This window comes from Xylocopa sonorina, chromosome 7, assembly GCF_050948175.1.
Source record: "Xylocopa sonorina isolate GNS202 chromosome 7, iyXylSono1_principal, whole genome shotgun sequence".
NCBI lineage: Eukaryota > Metazoa > Arthropoda > Insecta > Hymenoptera > Apidae > Xylocopa > Xylocopa sonorina.
In genome coordinates, this window is record NC_135199.1 from 12,950,325 (window position 1) to 12,969,927 (window position 19,603).

At 46.6% G+C, this 19,603-nt stretch overlaps 5 protein-coding genes across 6 annotated transcripts in view; 4 read left to right on the forward strand and 1 right to left on the reverse strand.

The window, feature by feature from the left end:
- LOC143425281 (very long chain fatty acid elongase AAEL008004) overlaps positions 1–9,737 on the forward strand; it is a 122,105-nt gene extending 112,368 nt beyond the window's left edge. Inside the window, exons 1-4 of one of the 2 annotated variants that reach the window (XM_076897970.1) lie at positions 4,112–4,354; positions 8,690–8,769; positions 8,839–9,110; positions 9,182–9,737. In XM_076897970.1, the coding sequence (XP_076754085.1) occupies positions 8,721–8,769; positions 8,839–9,110; positions 9,182–9,709 (849 nt within the window). In that variant the 5' untranslated portion in view covers positions 4,112–4,354; positions 8,690–8,720 and the 3' untranslated portion in view covers positions 9,710–9,737. Of the gene's footprint in view, positions 1–4,111; positions 4,355–8,689; positions 8,770–8,838; positions 9,111–9,181 lie in introns of those variants that run through there. The other variant, XM_076897971.1, reaches the window with a different exon arrangement.
- LOC143425292 (uncharacterized) overlaps positions 1–19,603 on the forward strand; it is a 270,075-nt gene that overhangs the window by 115,151 nt on the left and 135,321 nt on the right. The window lies entirely within an intron of this gene.
- Rpl27a (ribosomal protein L27A) overlaps positions 1–19,603 on the reverse strand; it is a 163,081-nt gene that overhangs the window by 4,469 nt on the left and 139,009 nt on the right. The gene's annotated exons all lie outside the window — the stretch shown is intronic.
- Positions 12,068–13,283, forward strand: LOC143425199 (very long chain fatty acid elongase 7). The gene is made up of 5 exons (XM_076897824.1): positions 12,068–12,165; positions 12,248–12,438; positions 12,530–12,610; positions 12,702–12,885; positions 12,956–13,283. The coding sequence occupies exons 1-5, from the start codon at positions 12,105–12,107 to the stop codon at positions 13,276–13,278; spliced, it is 840 nt and encodes a 279-aa protein (XP_076753939.1). The 5' UTR covers positions 12,068–12,104; the 3' UTR covers positions 13,279–13,283.
- On the forward strand, positions 16,389–18,856 carry Bond (elongation of very long chain fatty acid james bond protein). Its single transcript, XM_076897993.1, is given in 6 exon segments — positions 16,389–16,455; positions 16,613–16,711; positions 16,970–17,196; positions 17,334–17,459; positions 17,524–17,766; positions 17,849–18,856. Coding segments are annotated over 5 exon segments (816 nt in total). The 5' UTR covers positions 16,389–16,455; positions 16,613–16,650; the 3' UTR covers positions 18,008–18,856.

The window sequence follows — 19,603 nt, forward strand, 5'->3', positions numbered from 1 at the left end:
CCGCTTCATCCCATTCCAATTTTTTTTCTTTTCTTTACCGCAGAGTGCGCTTTTCGAATAAAAACGAATCGTTTTTACAGTCTCGCGTATGCTTAAGGTCAACAGCGACTTGAAATTGCACTCGTGGGCGTTGCCGTCCGTGTAAACATTAAGCAATATTGACATTATATTCGCATCGGTTATTCGTTACATCCACAGCGTTCGCCGGGAATGAAAGCCAACAAACGATTAAGCTAACCCACGTTACGTGTAATCGCGAGCGAATTGGGTCGAGTAACAACAATTATCCGCCGTGGGTGGAATTCAGATCGAACGATTTGTCGCAGCGCGGCAATTACAGTTTTCCATTACACGGTCCGACCTTGCCGCTCTTGAAGGCTGCCACGGCTATTCTTAACCCCTTCGCAGCCCGTGGTTCCGTTGGGTACCTGCGAATGCATCGTGAGTTAATTAAACCTTTCGACGTTGTTTTGTACAACAGGCCCGTTTAATTTTATCCGGGAACGAGAATATCGAGGCATTTTACGCCCGGACGGTACGTGACACTTGGCTGGCGACTGGTAACGGACGCGAAAATGTCACGCGTCGATACGTGAGGTCGTCTGCGAGAGTGTTAAGCACGCGTCGCGAGCGTTATCTAGGGCGCATAATGCGACGATCCGTGCGGAAAAATCGCGCGACATCGCCTTAGCCGGTTCCCGGTTCGCGTCAGGGCCTCCGCGCGTCCTCAAAGGACTTTATTAACGCCGATCGAACTGTCCCAGGCTATTTCAGATTATCGTCTCGCAGTGACGCGCGATCGCGAGGCAACTGCGTCGCGATCTGCGATCGAATAGCCGTAACGAGGATCGAAGGTTAGAGCTTTAAGGGCGGGTCGATCTGTTCGCATGATTCATTGCTGGAAACCGCGGAATAGAGTCGTTTATCAACTTTTCTGTTTGTTTCTTTTTTTCTCCCGCACGATCGCTCGATGTTGCATAAATCCTTCGCTATTTGCATAACTCGCGAGGAAATCAATTATTTATTGCCTCGATACTTATTAGACGGCACGTACCGATCATCCAAACCGATTGTTTCGAGTATCCTCGAAACCGCGCGCACTCGAGCCGCTAAGGCAACTTACTAGAAATTGCCTTGAATCACGCGAATTCCGGTTCTCGATTCCAGTTTCTCTAACATCGCCCGGAGAATTCTCTAGTAATGGTTTTCCTTTTTAATTATGAAGCAATTTACTTCTCCCTCCACGAGCAAAGTCACCCGCGTTACGTACAAACGTATCTTTCACCTTGTATAATTAGCCAGATATTTCCTCGTAGCGGAGATCCTTCGCGTTCGCGTCACTGTCAATTTTCCTTGGAATTCCTTTCAATCACAACAGTGACGCGCAACAATCGCAGCCGCTTGATTAAATCACGATTAACGGGAGCGCGTGCCGATACAGGGACCGCGGCTCCTAAATCGTTTCTTCGCGCCTCGCGCGTGACGATAAATCGCGCGGTAACCGAGGCAGATGCTGCGTAACTTGGCCGATTCTTCGAACTTCCACGTGTGGCTCGCTCGATAACGTGTTTCGGAATGTCGACCACCGAGAATAGAGAGGAATGCGACCCTTCGAAAACGTTGAAACGCGGCATCCGTCTCGAAGCGTGGCACGCACGCGCCCACCCCGGAAATCCTACCCTCGGGACCGATGAAAGCGGATGTAATCGACGACCAGTAATTCAGCGTAATTGCATCGTTAACCGACCATCCACTGGAGGAGAGTTACGTATCGCGCCACGAAGTAACAAGAGCCCGGTATTATCCGAATGATATCGTTGAATCTAATTTCGAGCAAAGCGGTTGGTACGCAATCGCGTTCCAATAAATCTACGTAGATCCGCGTCTGTAAAAGTTCGATCGAGGATTACGAAACTGATGTCTGCGGATGTAGAAAATGCGCGAAACGAGTATGGTATAGCGTTTAGGTAGTTGAACAGAATTTGATTTCAATTACGATTATATCGAGTGAAGCAATCGACGACAGACGGTTCGTTATTAATGAGCAGAAACAGCATGATGACACGCAACTTTGCTTAACGCTGACAAAATCATCGTAGCTGGAATCGCGATTCCAAGAATGGATTGTTCAGTCCTTTCCAACTCGCGGCGCGTTGTATCGTCGGCGAGCGCGGTGCAATTAAACACGTACGCCATCAGCTGGACCCGTTCGAAGCCTCTTCGCGGGCATTTCGGTAACGCTCGCTGACATTCAAACGTCTGTGACGCGGGGAATGCAGAGACGCGACGGCATTTCGCGCCGTTCGCGAGGATCCTTGAGCCTTTCACGACTTTCGAGTCGCGTGATTCGTATTTTCCCTTAGCCTGCGAGCGTCAAATCTGGCGTTCCTCCTCCCTTTCTTCTTTTCTTCTTTTCCGTCGAAATAACAGCGACGTTTCAACGCGGTGCAGCGAGCTCCATTGGGTGCCCCGAGGGTGCGCCGCCATTGACACAGCGCCGTGTTCATTAGCGCCAATGTATACCAAGATTTTCAATAATGCTAGCCCCGACTATTCAGCGATGAAACGTTCTCTCGTCTCGTTTCAGGCTCGAATTCGATCCCAACCTTTTCCACGGGTCCCTGCTTTCCTCGACGATCGAATACGATACCGATCGTTGCGTCAATCCTCCGCATCGAGTGAACGCGAGGGTTACTCGCGTGCGTACGTATTCGCGGTGTCAACGAATCACCTTGTCTTCGATTTTACTGTAAAATACGACTGTGTATCAAAGACAGCTCCTCGTTAGTGATCTCGAGACTCGCAATCAGGCATCGTTAGGATAAGCCGTCAGCCAACGTCGAGTTCGGCAATCGTTGCAATCACGAGACAACTGCTTAGGGCTCGTTAATCGTCGACGTTCCAATCCTAGTGTATACTACTGGATACGTACGATCGTTCGACTCGCTATTCGACCATTGTCGGGGCCTTGTCGATGGAAGGTTCTAACGATTGACGAACATAGCATTGTCTAGATTCGAGCGCTCTAATCTTTTCTTGAACTGTACCGATTCGAAATTGATAACAGAATTCAGACTTCTGCGCGATAATGTATTTTGTCACATCGATAGTCTTCTATGCGCGATGAGCATTTGCAAATATCGTGTCGCGTCAAACGAGTGGTCGTCGAGGAAGAGTCGATGCGAAGCGTATGATTTCGTAAACAGATTATGCATGCAATAAAATTATGCAATTGATTGTAACTATGTGAAATTCTACCTCATATAATCCTATAAATAAACAATAACGTACAATAGTTTATTATGGACGATACGATATGTAATTCTGCATAATTAGCTAAGCTTATGCAAAGTCATATCTGGCAGAACGTCAGCCGTTAAAGTATCGTAACGCTTTCCTTCTTGCGTCCTTTGTTTAGAAAACAAAAAGTGATTTACGGAGGGGAAAAAGGCTCAGGCGAGCGTGCACCATGCATCCTTAGACGAACGCACACGATCATGATTAACCAGCCTCCCGACACTAATTAAGATATACCACCGTTAATTATCAACGGTCCCCGCACCGGTGTTTCGATGCGGCAGAATCGATTAACGGAATTAAAAATAGTCAGCCTAGACCCTCATACAATCTCCGTCCATTGGATCATCGATTTTGTAACCGCGCAAAGTCGTCGGACCCTCGCCCCTCGGGAGCGATTTTAAATTTAGCCACTGGTAGCAAGGTGGCCGATTAAAAATGCGTGAGCGATACGACGACGGGGTAACAACATCCTCGTGGGACGGTAGTAAACCCACGAAAGAATCAGCGGCGATCGAAACAGGTTCCGCGTCGCAGGAGAGGAAACCGCAGCGATTTCGGTGAACAGCTGATCGAACGTTCACCCGGTTAACCTTACCGCGCTGTGGCTGAAAAATTTTCGCCACGATCGCTGCCTCATTTCCCAATAGAGAACAATTCTAAACCTCGCGTGGCAAATAGGAAGTGGACTTTGACCGGAAAATTAAAAGCAGAATTAATACATATTAAGAGCAACTATGTAAGCTGCATTTAAATCCGTTGGAGGTAAAATCGGGTCCGTGGTCGAGCGTAATCACGATTCGCGAATACCAGGCCGGCTGGAAGGGATATAAGACTACGACTGTCGCAGCGTTCCGTTGTCAGACCGTAAACGATAACGTTCGTGGCCAAGCCAAAGGGAGAGAGTAGAACCTTGGCATAGGCGTTCATCAGCGGTGCGTGCCGGTAGACGAACCAACAGCCACCACTCCGACAGTTGTTTCCTCGCGGTCCCGGCTACCATACCGCGACCAATCTTCCTCGGATAAACCACGCACACCGCGTCTACACCGCGTACGTAGCCGCTCGATCGCTTTCGTTTCTTCGCTTTTCGATACCGCGTCTCGACTACCCGCCGCGCGTACCGAGCAGGACGCGTCCTCGGGCACCGCGACGAACACTGCCCGCAGAGTGAATCGCGTCGTGTGATCGTCCGCAACCTTCTGCCTATCCTCGAGACGGGATACATTTTCTTCATCACGGCGGGATCGACGCTCGACGAATTCTCTTCCGTACAGGTGAGTCAAATCCCTCGTCGCCGTCCTTCGCCAACGGCGCTCAGCTTCCTTTCGACCGCGTCGCATCATTTTTCCATCCACCCTTTCGTTTTTCTCCTCGATCGAGTCTCCTTTGGTCTTTCTCGCGCTCGAATTTCCTCTACTTTTACCTACTCACCCCAGTCGAGCAGGCCAGGGCCGACCAACGGTCGAACCTGCGGCCCACTGCAATATTTATGCAACCGAACGAACGGACGTCTCGGATTTTCGCATTCGCATTAAGTGCATTGCAAAATGCCGGCGGTTTAGTACAAGAAACGGTTACATGCGAGCGAGGGAATACGAAACCACTCGATCGCTACTTGTTGGACTATGGCTGTCCTTAATGCTCCTTCTTGGTCGTCGAATGGAGAAGATAATCGTGGTTAATGAATTTTGCAACGATACCAACATTCGCGTTAAATATACCCACCATCGTCGAGCGGTCGCTCTTTCGAAACGCGCGATACAACCTGAGACGCGGCGAAATTTTTCAATCGGCTTCTACGATAGATCGCGAGTATGGTAAACAAGTTATTTGTACGTAGTGATTTCCTTGTAATAGTCTGTTTAACGTTTCGTCATATAAGAGATGACAAATGTCTGGCGATCAATTTGCATTGTGTGCAAACTTCCGTGCACGTTTTGCAACAATCTTGAGCTTAGACGGTCGCCGTTGCTATTGTTTTCTAATTTATTAAGTTTACAAGGTTTCCGTAGTTAGCATTGCTAAGACGAAGTTACTAAATTGCATTAACCGCGGGTCGTGTTACTTCAACTAAATGTTACGATACAGGCGTGAATGATTATTTTATCGAAAGTAATGAACGTTGCTCAACTCCATTCTTTTCCTTTTCTCACGATATGTACGCGAGTGTTGTAGCCGAAGAACCGGTAAGTTCAACGCCAATGCTCGCACATCGTTGAACTTTGTTGCGTCACACGTTCTATCGCTCACAATTCTAGAGATTACTTTGTAAACACTCGAAAATCGAATTTCGCGGTCCGAGATAGGACACGCATCACTCTTGAGCCTTCGTTCGAGGGACATTCTCGTTAGAAATGACAAAGGTTCAGTGGTCTCTTTGTATTCCATTGCACACACATTTTTCTTCTATGGAATTGATCGCACGTCTGTGGTGCACTTTGCACACAATTTCTCCTCGACGTAATAAAGATGCGTAGAGCGTGAATACTAGTTTGACCAGTTGCGATCTCTCGTTATTTTCACTACAATACAGTAAAAAAAAAAAAACGAAAAAACAAAATGTTTGTAATTACTATTTTCTTCAAGCAGCGATTAGAATCAATACGCCCCATTATCGCTAATCAACATCGACCGCTTAAAAGTAGCCGATTAGAATTGTTAATCCTTCGATATTGTGAATTCTAAAGCGTGATTTTAACCTTTGGGTTAGAATATTTATTTTTAATAGATCGTTTCCGATCGATCCTCCGACTGGTCTTTCGTAATTTCTACATGATAGCAAAGACCTCGTGGACGCGCGACGAACAATTGCCACGAATAAGTGGGAGCAAATTCCTCGCCGTGTTAAATGGCAAACGTTACCGTTGCAAAATGTTTAACGGCGAACATGACTTGCCAAACAAACATTTGATTGGCCTAAGTTCTCCAAGTAATAGTTCTCTGTCCCTTCTTATCGTTAATGCGACTGGAACGACCGACTATCGTTTCGCGCCCCTGCAATCTTCATTTCACGAGAAGAATTTAAAGAGCACAAGCGGACGCGTATCTTCGTCGAAAGAAAAAAAAAAAGAAATACACAATTTTTATGTGATTATCGATGCCGCGATCGGTAATATTAATTGCTAAATAAGTGTGAGAGCAAACGAATGGAGAATTAAACGTACTCGATTAACAATTCATAACTAGTAGAATCGATGAGACGCCGCCATTTTCAAGCAGTATCTCGAAAGGTTAATACATCGCGTTTAGCTAACCGCACAGAACACTGTTAAAACACCAACGACCGCGTTTCGTCGAGAGAGTAAAACTTTCAAAGTACGAAGGACAACGAATGTCGCGTGGCAATCGCTTCCTGCGAATTGCAGTTTAATTAATCGCGCGAGCAGCGTATTAGCCGATTTGTAGCGGCGCAGAAAAAAAAAAACCCGCCGACTTCCTGCTTCCCAAGACAACGATCTGGACTTTTTATCCGTACATTCGAAACGAGAACAAGAATCGAACCAAGCGATATTGACCACTCCCTCGCTAAGCAATATCGATACCATTGGCTCAGCCTCTGTAATTTACAATGTTGCAAACGGAAACGATCGATCGAGCGGGAACGATCGTTGGGAATGGGACCCTTGTTTAAACGGTGATTTAGTTTTGCGTCACCCGCGTCGATTACAGAGCTAGGCTGCCGGTGTTCGTGTTTCGCCTTGGCCGAATAGACGCGTTTATCCGCGAGGAATTTGATCGTTGCAACCGGTTCGCTGCACTTTCTTTCCCTCCTACGGCTACGTTTTCTCAAGGATCGCCGCGTAGGATCAACCACCGCTTGGTTCTGCTTCCATTCGGGAAGGATAATGCTAAAATTCACCTGCCTTGAACCCTGACGCGGCGTGCGTTCCCCCCTTGTTCGATGTCAACCGCGCGTGTACCGTTCCGCTGGAACGTTTCTGGTTCAGCTCGCGTCACTCGTCTCGACCGTTTCTGTCGGATCGCCGATCCCACCGTTTCGCAACCAGTTTGGATCGCGCGTCAAATCGTGCAAAGAGGTTTTGCTCGTTGCGCCACAGCTCCTCGAATTACGAAAACCAGCTCGAGCGTTCCTTCGAGCGGGGGAAAAGAATCGATTCATATCGTTCGCGTATCAACGATTTAAAGAGACCGCGAGGCTAGATAATCACACCGTGCCGCGTTCACCGAACGATTCATTTTCCTTTCAATCTCGCGACACGCGAATCACGTCTAACGATCCGACAGCGTGCCATCATCGAATTATACGCAGCGTATCGTGCGAGCGTGGAAAAATATGCAAGGACGAAGACGGGAGGCGAGGGGAATTACTCTTCCAATCGTGGCGACGCGTACCGATCTGGTGTTAAAACGCGATTTTTACGCTGGTAACCACTTCGCGAGAGGCCTCCAATCGCGGAACTCGTAGCCGAGATTGTACTTGAAACGCGAAAAAATCGACGGTAACCGCGAATGGGCGAGCTGAACGCGTCAAAGATGGCTGGTGTTGGGGTGAGGAACCTCAAAAGGTACGAATCTCGTTCACCTTGGACCTGGACCGGTATACACCGTACAAGTTTCTCCGTTCCAGCAGGCAAGTCATCATTCAAGTTCCACCCCTCGTTCGACATGATCAGTCATTTCCGAATATCACTTATCGTCTTCTTTTTCGATGGTCTTCCTTTCGACGTCCGTCTAGCAATCTACAACTCGTCGATCGTGGCGTAGAAATCGATTCGAAAAGAGGAACAGCCTTCGAGCGCGATCGACGTGGTCTCGGAAAGGATCGAGGAGGCACGGTGGACCACGTTGGCGAACTATATCGAGAGCAAACAAGGAAACATACCTTTTGCCACGTCAAACGTTTGATGTCCTTCAACTTTGAACAGTGTCTGTTCTTTCTTTCTTTTTTTTTTTTTGTTTTCTTTTTGTATCACAAGTATCGATTGAAATTTCGTTGCGTACGAATCATGCTGATTCATCGTAGGTTTCGTTGTCGCGAGGAAACCAGCCAATGGAGGTTTCGAGAGTTTCGTCGCGAGAATTCGCTAAGCCGTTTCCATTGTTCGTAAGATTCTGGCAACTCAGCTTCTCACTGTTGATTCACGTTTCACTTTCACCTGGGATCTCAAGTTGGACCCTCGATATGTTAGCCCGCCACTTCCGAGACGTCCCAGCACAAAATTTGAAACGACGCGTTTCTAATCATGAAATTGTTCGCTGCGTGCATTCATTAATGCCTGTCACTGACGTCACTATAATGATTACCAGGATGACGAATAACGAACTGCTTTGAATAGACTAGAGATCGCTAGAATGGCATCGCGATAATAGATCAATTCATTAGAATAATCTCGTTAGACTAAAAATTGTACCGGTTCTTTGCCTCCAGGTTTAGTCCAGTTCGCTAAAGAGGAGCCAAAATGTCGGGGTTGGTCGAGTGGTACAACAACGTGATGTACAATAAAAATGGTAAGAGACTCGAGATCTTGAATCGAACGTTCCTCGCGCGATATTTCTTCCGATCTACGTCTATTTCAGATCCAAGGACGGAAGATTGGTTTCTGGTGTCGGCACCAGGCCCGCTGGCCATAATCCTCGTCAGCTATATCTACTTCTGCACGTCCGCTGGGCCGAGGTACATGAAAAACAAAAAGCCGTACGAGCTGAGGAACGTCCTGATCGTCTACAACTTTGCGCAGGTGTTGCTCAGCATATACCTTTTCAGCGAGGGATTGTTGAGCGGCTGGTTGTACGACTACAGTTACACCTGTCAGCCTGTCGACTACTCGGACAATCCACAGGCTTTGAGGGTAAGTACGACGTTAAACGATGAAGCGACGATCCACGAACGTTCGGTCGAGTCACGCGCGCCTACTTCCAGATGGCGCGAGCTGCGCACCTCTACTTCCTGTGCAAGTTGATAGAGCTACTGGACACGGTCTTCTTCGTCCTGCGCAAGAAGAACCGCCAGATCTCGGCGCTGCACGTCTACCATCACAGCCTGATGCCGTTCTGCGCTTGGGTCGGGGTCAGATTCCTCCCGAACGGCCACGTTACCCTCCTAGGTCTCATCAACACGTTCGTCCACGTGATCATGTACACGTACTACCTGCTGTCCTCGATAGGACCGCAGATGAGCAAGTACCTCTGGTGGAAGAAGTACCTGACGTCGTTGCAGTTGATCCAGTTCTGCATCATTTTCGTGCACACCCTTCAGGTCTTCTTCAACGGATGCAATTTGCCGAAAATTTTGATGCTCTTGCTGCTGGTGAACACGATGGTCTTCATCTACATGTTCGGCTCGTTCTACGTGGAGAATTACATTAAGGATCAACGATCGAAGGAGAAAGGCGTCGAGGAGAGGGCGAAGAGTGTCGGTAACAATGTGGCGAACAACAAAACGGAATGACCCATCGACGCGGTTTCTCTTCTGTTCTTTGTTCCGCTGTATTTTACTCTACTTTCTTACTAAGCGGTCGCGTTCGTACACGCAGAGAACGAAAGCATCGGCAACCGCTCGAGAGCAATAGCAAACGGAGGAATTAACATTGTTTTATTTTAAGTAGTCTAAGTTTTCGTTTCGAATACTGTCACTCTGCGAACCCTCTCGTGCCGTTCTCGAGCGGATTTGAAAGTTCGCGGTGCTTCGAGATCTATCGAGGGGAGAGCGCGTCGATAACGTAGACTGTGTCGATCGATCTCGCGCGCACGCTCGACGAGTCGGTCAAAGCGAAATTGCGCGGCTCATTTTTGATCGAGCAACGCGACGAATTCTGACGATGGTCAGATCGTTGCGTCTTGCCGCGACGTTTCAATTTGCGACGTTTCTTTACTCTTACTTTTCATTCAAAGACAATCCATGATGACATTCGTTTAATTGATTTGAACTTTCAGCGGCGAAAAATTGATGCATATTTATGTTAGACGAATCAATATTGCCGGGCAGTGACATCGGTTATAATCGACTTTTCCCTCACGAATCTAAAGCAAGAAGAAAGAAACGCACGTCGCTATTTTTGTTTTTCTGTTTACTGTTTCCTTATGCGGAGGGCGCTATTGCATTGAAACAGATTCACGATACGGTACAAATCGTACGATCCTGTTCTTGATAATTATTTAGTTAATTGATAATTACCTGAGAACCGGAAGCATGATTAACTTATAGCTAGATTAGATTATACTGTTATCCATAGTTATGTAATTCCATAGGAAGTTCTTCGACAGTTTTTAAGCATTTTTACACCGAAACAAGTTTCATTGTCAGTACGTAAATGCTAAAATTCAATGCAATAAAAAAGTTGTACTACTATTAGATATCAGCAGCAATTAGTTCTTTGGTGCACCGGACTCGTTTCCGCAGACATCCGATTTCTTTTTCCCAACGATCCCAGCGCGGCCACGATCAACGATCGAAACAAAAGCGCGTGTCGAAGGTCCATAAATCTTCGATTATACTCTGGTCAACGTGCCTTCGTTATTAAATGTCACGACCGTGAGACCCGCGAGACCTTTCCATCCGCTCCGCGGTTAAAAAAAGTGTATCATTCTTCGACGATATTCTTATTTATGACGATTGACCGCGATACGCGATCGTACCTGCGAGCAACGATCCTCCGATGTGTACGGAAACGCGCGGATAATGGCGGAGACCAAACGAGGAGGACCATCAAAAAGAAATAAAAAGATATAATCGGTAACACGTTTCTTCTAATCGAATATACCTCATGCAATGTTAATTGCTTTGTTACTTACGCAGCCTACAATACAGCATACAAATGAAACATTATTTATGCAAATACGAAAACCAGAGCGTATATAAAATCGTTAGTTGATAAACACTTCCGGTCTGCCGAGTTGTACGCCCGATACCATGGTCATTGTCAGCTATTTGGGTGGCTCGTTGTACTCGAATTTATAAAATGTTATTTACCAACGATCTGAGTTATTCGACATTCTGCGTCATCTCTGATTCAATATTTCCCCGGAAATCTCTTCTCAGAGATCGAGAGAAGGAAATTGCTACTTTGTTGAGAGCAACGCGGCGTACACGAGATTTGGTCTGTACAACTTGATACGTTACCATTGCATTCTAGTTTTCCTCGCTTCCGCGGTATTCTTGGTAATGCGCGTCTAAACTGTAACAATGAATATACAATTGGACTTTTAATGCTGACCCCGTGATTCAAATTAACCGTGTGAAAACGGAATGGAAAACAAATCGGTAAACCCCCGTTCTTGACGGAATACATGAGCTGAAAACACTTTCAATCGTATCTTCGGTGCGAATCTAATATCTATTGCACAACGTCGAGGCGAGCATAAAATGGAAACTATTTCTGAGTCGAAATACTAGTACGTCATTACTCGAGCTGTTCTGAGATTGAAATTTACATCGACGTAAACCACGGTGTACCCTGAAATGAGGAGGGTCAAACAAGTTCACCGGTGTACGAACGCGGGGTATACGCGGGGTATAAGTAAGTATCTGATTTTTATATTGCCGATCGATTAAAATACAATAGCAACATGTTTCGAGTTCGTTATAACTTCACCAGTCTGTCTGAAGTTTCCTCAGGGATTGGCTGGATCGGGGAGCTGCTAGCAGCGGCTCGATCGAACGGATTCCCTTTCGAACGTGCCATTTTCGTTGCTCCTCGACGCCATCCGCGCCATCGACGATCTCATCGACGGGACAGCAGAATGAAAAGCTGAAGTGGATCGCGAAAGTTTCGGTCAGAATTTTCTGAATATCAACTGAGGAGAGATTTTGGAAGGACTGCTGGCGACAGCGAGGCGACGTCAGGATGGCTACGTTGATACGACGAGTCTACCAGGGATACCGTTACCTTAACGAGGAATGGGCAGGTATATTGAAACGTGCATTTCTCGCATACACGCTTACGATTAAACGTGGACATAAACGAGTGACCCTTTCTGTTCGTGGAAGATCCTCGGACGCAAGACTTCTTGCTGATCGGATCGCCGATGCTCTTCGTAAGTATACTAATATTTTATCTGTACTTCGTCTACAAGCTGGGCCCCTCAATCATGGCGACGAGGAAGCCGTTCAACTTGGAGAAGATCATGCAACTGTACAACATACTGCAAATAATACTCTGTTCCTTCGTATTTTATAAGGTAAGCGAACTGTTCGCCTTGTTCTACATTTGACCGAAGTAGTAGCGTTCGACAGAAGAGGTACGCTTCAATTTGAATCTATAATCGGCAGGCAATGACGCTGACTTGGCTGGTCGACTACAATATCTATTGCCAGCCAGTGGATTTTTCGTACAGCCCTCGCGCGTTAGAGGTAAGCACGCGTAGCTACCCTCTGGTCCGACTTAACCTATCCCAACCTCGAGACACCATCTCACTGATCAAACGCACCGTTTCCTCCGCAGATAGCAAGGATGGTATGGGTGTACTTCATGTTGAAGGTGCTCGACTTCCTGGAAACGATCTTTTTCGTTCTTCGTAAGAAGCAGCGACAGGTCTCGTTTCTTCACGTTTACCATCACACTGGCATGACGTTTGGTACCTGGGTCGCGGTGAAATTCCTGCCTGGCGGTCACATCGTGTTCCTTGGTAACCGTGTCCGAACCGTCGAATCGGGAGCCATCATTGTTCTAACTCGCGCGATTCGTCTGTCTCGCAGGCACCGTCAACTCGTTGGTCCACGTGGTGATGTACAGCTACTACCTGGTCACCTCGCTGCGAATAAGCAAACCGTGGTGGAAGAAGTACATAACCCAGCTGCAGCTCACTCAATTCTGCGTGATACTGTTGCACTTCGTGATGCTGATCTGGTCGGAGGACTGCGGCTTCCCGAAATGGGTCGCCACCGTGATGATCCCGCAGAATTTCTTCATGATCACGCTCTTCGGCGACTTCTATTACAAGGCGTACATCAAGAAGTCGAAGAGCAACAAGAACGGTGTCTCGCCGGAAGTAACGAACGGAAAGGTGAAATGCCAATAAATGCGTATCGTTCTAACGTGTCAGCGTGGCGTTCTACGTTTTCCACCCTCCACTGTCGCACCCTCATTCCTTGCTCGATGTCCAAAACGACGACGAGGCGCGAGGCTCGTTTAGGTTCGCGTAAGAGCCCCGAGAAAGTCGGCTTAACGGAAGCGGTTTGGTCGTTGTGATGCGCGGCGCGCAGTCGATTTGCGCGGAGGCACCACAGCTTTTCTACTCGCAATCTCATGTTTATATTTAAGACCTCTCGTATACGTCAACCGCGCGTCGATTAAAGACAATGATGAACAACAGCCGCACCACTTCTCTCATTTAATATACGCGGCACCGTAACCCATTTAACCGAAACCGAGAGAATCGATTGGGAAAAAAAAAGACAGAAAGAAACGAAAGCGGTGCCGAGTTAGGACGCGTTCGAAAAAGTCGACCCACTTTTCTGAATGTTTTAACGAATGGTCCAGGCGAAAGGTAAAAACAGCGGGAACGGTAAAAGGGAGAGACAGAGAGAGAGAGAGAGAGAGAGAGAGAGAGAGAGAGTAGTAAATTTAGAGAGCAAGTGCCGTTGCGTCTAAAAATTCCGTTTTTGTGACCCTGAAATGTTTGCGACTTTTAGTCATCGCAGCGCCATAATAACAGCGTTATTTGCGCTACCTGTGGAAAATATCGGATAGCATCGCATTAAATGTCAGCATCCATTCGACGATAAAACCCAATTATTTATGCGATCAAAGTCTACGCTCGTGCGACTTTAACCTATCCGATTTAACGAGAGCTGGTTGGATATCGTAGCATAATTACCCTGTAGAAAAACTGCGATGCCGATGCGGGTCATTTGCATGTTTCTTTCCCTCGAGTGCCTTTTGCAAAATCTCGATCCGTTTCGACCTCGTTCCACGGTTTTCTTCTACGTGCACTTTATGAGAGTAACTGCGTTAGAAAGCCTCTGTAAGAAGCTCGTAATGGTTTTAGCTCGCGATACGTTCGGAAGCGCGGACACGCGGCATTGGTCGGGTCGCCATTCATGGCGAACGCCGCTAAAGAAGCGTTCTGAATCTCGATCTGCCAGGCATCGACGGATACCAGGTTAAACGTCCAGGTCGATTAATATATAGCTTGTTTTCTATTATAGCCCTCCGGGTAGGCGTACGTCCAATTACCGTTCATTCTACTTCCGATTTTACTGCCACGCGTAACGTCTTCCACCTGGGATGCGAACCTACTTGCTCCGCAAACAGCAAGTAGACTAACGTTTGCCATCGTTCTACGTTAATCGTTTATCTTAACCGCAAATGTTTCAAAGTGGTCGCAGTGGTGATATCTCATTAGCCGATAATGGGGTGTTTAATGTAAAATATATTTATCTTCGTGTGCGAAATTACACGGCTCGTTGGGATGAAAAGGTGTCTGGACGTTCGTTGCAAATATTGAACCATCATCGAGGAACCTCCGCGACAGTTTAACGGAGCAAACACGTTCTCACACATGGAACGATTTCCTTCCCCGTTCATGTATGTGTTTCTTTATTCCGTGCAAACAGAGCCTGTCGCGATATTCGCAAATATTTCTAATCACAAATGGGCGCGCCGTTCCCACGCTGTTCTCCGTGTCCAATTTCAGCTCGTGACGTCTCGATTGGCGTTTGGTAATTAATAAATGCAAGATGTTTCACGTTTTCGCGGTAATTTCGCTCAAGAGTGCTTAGTCGCTTCCGTTCGAATACTTCCTGTTTGGATTTTTGTTCATTGACCCAGGCAAACGTTGCGCGGCTGTTAATTCTGCGTGTAATGCGATCGAGAGGTCACTGCCGCGCGTATTTAATTCATTAGAATGAAAGTGATACGCTAAGGTCTTTCTTGCACCATTATATAGGCCACGCGTAGTAAAAAACAGAAACACAAGTTTTTAGTTTCGTTACAGTTGAACGAATCTGACATTTAGTCCCGTCGAATGCGAAATGGCGCGACGATTCGCTGGAAATGTTAATCAGAATGTAAGAGCTAAATCACGTGGGACCGATGATTTATGTCAAGACTATATTAAGATGACGGCTGTGCCCGCGGGCGAGGTAAATTCTTGTTTTAAAACTTCGTTTACGTATAACATCGGCTACGCTTCTGCAATAAATATATGTGAAATATTACAATCTTTCCAGTGGTTGTGGCGACGTTCTACGTACTTAAACTATATAGCGAAAAGCGCGGATTGACTTGTCGATAAGATGGAGAATCCTAATGAGTTGAAGGTAGTACAATAAAAACAAAGTACTGCTACAACAAGAATTGTCCATTTACGAAATAAAGATTGAATCGATCACCAGATTGCAAGAGGCGGATCCCAATGGAAGCTGATAAGGGATGCCAGCTTGCTAACAGAGGATGATGTAGTACAGATCAAACAAAAAATGGAGGATGAGATTCTTAATGCGACTGTAGGTGAGAGTCACAACCCCCACGAAAGGAACGACACGGCATATAAGATATCAGGGTGTATGGGAGCCGATAAACATGCGACCATGGGTACATGCGAATGTTACTACTTAAATAAGAATGTTAAATTGAAGATAAGTTTCAGAAGATATTTCATTAGAGCGACCAAACAGCGAGAGCCGTATCATACGAGAATGGTGATGTATATTCGAGGAAGACGTCGGTTGCGCCTGAGATTCACGACTGGTTTTTGCTTTAAAACCGTTTAGGCGGCACGCAATCGAATAAAGCAAAAAGTCGATCGAGATGATCGGTACGAATAACATCGGCTACACATCTATGTGAAAGATTACTAGAACCAGTTTTATAGAGGCCTTGTTACACGATCAAATGCGTCGCCTATTTCTCCCGCGACCTAGTCTTTATCCCCATTCTCCGCGACCTCACCGGTCCCCCATCGAGGCGAGCGTTTCGATTTTACAGCTTTTGGTGGGGTAAGTGAAAAAAGATCGGCTGCTCGGTCCTTTTGATGGCTGCTTCCGTCGACGGATGATCAGTTTGCCGCTTCTCTCGCACCGTCCGATTTCTTGGTACGCTCTGGTTCCCTCCGACGACCAGTTGGACAGCTTCGTCGAGGCACAAGTAAACGCCAAGTGCTAAGTGAGTTTTCGAGCAGCCGTGACCAACAGCGACAACGCGACTATTCGACGCGTTGCCCTGAAAACGGTCAAGGAGTCCTCGAGAATCTCAGGTAACGTCCAAATCTGTTCGTCGTTCGATTACACGTTTTTGGTGGAAATTGTAAAACGTTCAGATTCGCGCGCAACGAGCTCGCGCCGCCACCGAGGAGCGCCCAACGCTCTCAAATCAAATTACTTGTTTCAAGAAACGAACTGTTTCTATTTCAGCGTTTCCTTAAAGAAGAGTAACCGAGAAATCTGCCACCATGTCGAACTTGATGCGTCTGATGGTGAACAACTACAACGACATTTTGGAGACGAAAAAAGGTAACCGCGCGGAGTTTTCTCGTGAATGCAATATGAAGATAACGTCGAATCGAACGTGCAGAGAGATCAGTTTTTGCTATGTTCATTCATGTAACTTACTTCTGTGTACAATGAAGAAAAATATCGTTACTCGTCGTGCGTAAAGATCACCTACGTTAATGATTTTTTCGCTTGGTCAAAATATTCAAATAAATGAAAAAGAAGAAGAAGACGAAGAATTTTCCAACCAAAGACACGGAAGCTTTGTATTTTTTTCAGAAATTATGATCGACACTTGGCTGATGATGGACTCCCCCGGACCCATGCTGTGCATCGTGGGGACCTACTTAGCGTTCGTACTAAAAGTTGGTCCCAAAATGATGGAAAAGAGACCGGCTTTCCAGCTAAACTCTCTACTGATCGCGTACAATGCGTTTCAAGTTCTCTTCAGCATCTGGCTGACGCTAAAGGTAACGTTCGTTGACGCAATTACGATCGTTCGCGACGTAAGTTAATTTCCCAACTCAAATTCACATGCCTTCTGATAGTCGTTAGATCCTGGCGTAGGACGTCTCATACTGTCACCCAAATGCAACATCGTGAACCCAACGGAGTCGGACTTGAAGGTTCAAACCGCGGTAAGTCACCGCGCGTCGAGTCGCGAATTCCTTTCAATTCGTTCTAATGATAACGCATGCTGAACGTGAAACAGGTCTCGAAAGCAGCTTGGTGGTACTTCATCGCGAAAATAATCGAGCTTCTGGACACGGTAAGTGATCGAACTGTCGACTATTGCGAGATGGAAGATTGTTCATCGCGTTCTCTTCCCAAAGGTGTTCTTCGTGCTACGGAAGAAACAGAACCAAGTCACCTTCCTGCACGTTTACCATCACGCGATGACAGCGGTGTTCTCGTGGTGTTACCTCAAGTTTCTACCCGGAGAACAAGGTGCTCTGATCGGTTTTCTGAATTCGTTCGTGCACATCGTGATGTACACGTACTACCTGATCGCCGCCCTGGGCCCTCGCTACCGGAAGTATCTGTGGTGGAAGAAGTACATGACCTGGTTGCAACTGGTAACGCTCTCTTTCCTCTGTACACGCACGCGTTACGTTATTTTTACCACGTGACATCAACCGTGCTCGTTTCCACCGACAGTTACAGTTCATAATAATGCTGAGCTACTTGATAATGATCCTCGCGATGGACTGCAAGACACCAAAGGCGGTCACGTGCCTCTTCATGGCCTACGTGATAATCTTCATCTATCTGTTCAGCGACTTCTACAGAAAGGCGTACAGGAAGAAGGAGGCCTAATACCTCGCTCGACCTAACGATAATTTAACGGTGGAAGGTTGTAAATCGAGAGACAATTAGGGGGAACTTTGTAGATCTCAATTCAGAGACGCTGAAGGGATTCGTGTATGAATTCCGTTCGAGTGGTACAATTTAGATGAGCCGAGCTCTCGAGTACAGTAACGGGTTCCTCTCGATCTAGGCCAATGGGTCCAACAGCGGTTCGTCGTTCGGAGAAAGAGACACCGGCTGTAAGGACGATCACCGGCTGACCGGAGAAAGGACAACCTCAAATAGCTCTGGGCGGTCGACCAAGTGGGCTGCGACCCGAAAAAAAAAGTCGAACAGAAGGAACCGTAGACGCACGCGCGATCGTCGTCACCGTTCTCTTCTTTCAACCAAGCGGAATCGTTGCCATTTCCTCGTACGCGAGCCGCGCGTCTGTTCGAATAATCCGGTTCGCGTGTTATCCAAGAATATTAACTTTTCATAGGAAATTTGGAGTTTCTTAATATCGCGTTAGAGAGATTCCGTCTCTGGCTTTCATTCGAACGACTCGAACCGTTCGCCAGATGACGCCATTACTTTAACGGGAATTCACACAGGCGAAAGGAACGTCGGTGTGTTTATACCATTATAATTTCGTTGGCACGTCGTGAGTCGATTATTCCGCGCGATTAGTGTATAGGCACGCGTTCGACTATAGTGTACATAAAATGTTAAAGCTGCTATTTATTCTGCAACTACCGCGGGTGATGAGAGTTTAACTTGCAACGCGTTCAAGGTAAATGCGATATATATTCCGTCGGTTCGCTCGACGACACGCGCGGTTAAATTCTCACGTACTTCGAGCGATCTGAAAATGTGTACACCTGTCACGTTTGACAGCTCGCAGAAGTGTTACTGTCAATCGTGACACGTGTCAATAGTTTGTATATTTGTAAACGATTAAAGAAGTTAAGATAGGATAAGGGTGTTCGGTTTTCCTTTACATCTCGTTTGCTTCAAGTGCGCTTCCTCTTTCTTATAGAAAATACTTTTGTACAATGGTGATAAGGTTCTCTAAAGTCCCATGCTATTTTAATACAATCGATTACAATTGCTTGTTTAACCTCTTGCCTTAGAATTGATGTACGACCACGCGTGGCATAATTACGGGCAATCTGCTATTTCAGTCGTCTGTGCACGACTGCGACCGATGTTTCTCAAACTTACAGTCTATGACAGGCACGGCAATATTACAAAGCGAGATTAACGATTTTTTGTCACGCTGCTCACTTAAAGTTTCTCTGAGAAAACCTCTGGTACAGGGAAAAAGTAGGTACAGTCGAAATTTAGTTTATTTGCAGGATTCCACCATCGAATCAACGATCTCGAGCGTTTTCCAATGAGACAAGTACGAGAGAAGCTTAAAGCCATGATCTTTGGACTTAATTATCAAAAGATATCCGTTCAAATCGCATTCTACAGCGAAGCAACCGGCAATTTCTGGCAATTTTCTGGCCCAACGACGTGGTAAGGGATCGATCTTGAATCCAAGAAATAAAGTTGATATTATCGATTTTTGAAGATACACGTGCCTCTTACAATCTCGCCTTAAACTAAGTGTCCTATCGC

What these genes read in the sequence shown, in the direction of transcription:
- LOC143425199 (XM_076897824.1), top strand. Translation starts at nt 12,105, where the DNA reads ATGGCTACGTTGATACGACGAGTCTACCAGGGATACCGTTACCTTAAC. An exon ending in GTTCCTTCGTATTTTATAAG is followed by an intron (nt 12,439 to 12,529) that starts GTAAGCGAACTG and finishes TATAATCGGCAG; the next exon opens with GCAATGACGCTGACTTGGCT. An exon ending in ACAGCCCTCGCGCGTTAGAG is followed by an intron (nt 12,611 to 12,701) that starts GTAAGCACGCGT and finishes TTTCCTCCGCAG; the next exon opens with ATAGCAAGGATGGTATGGGT.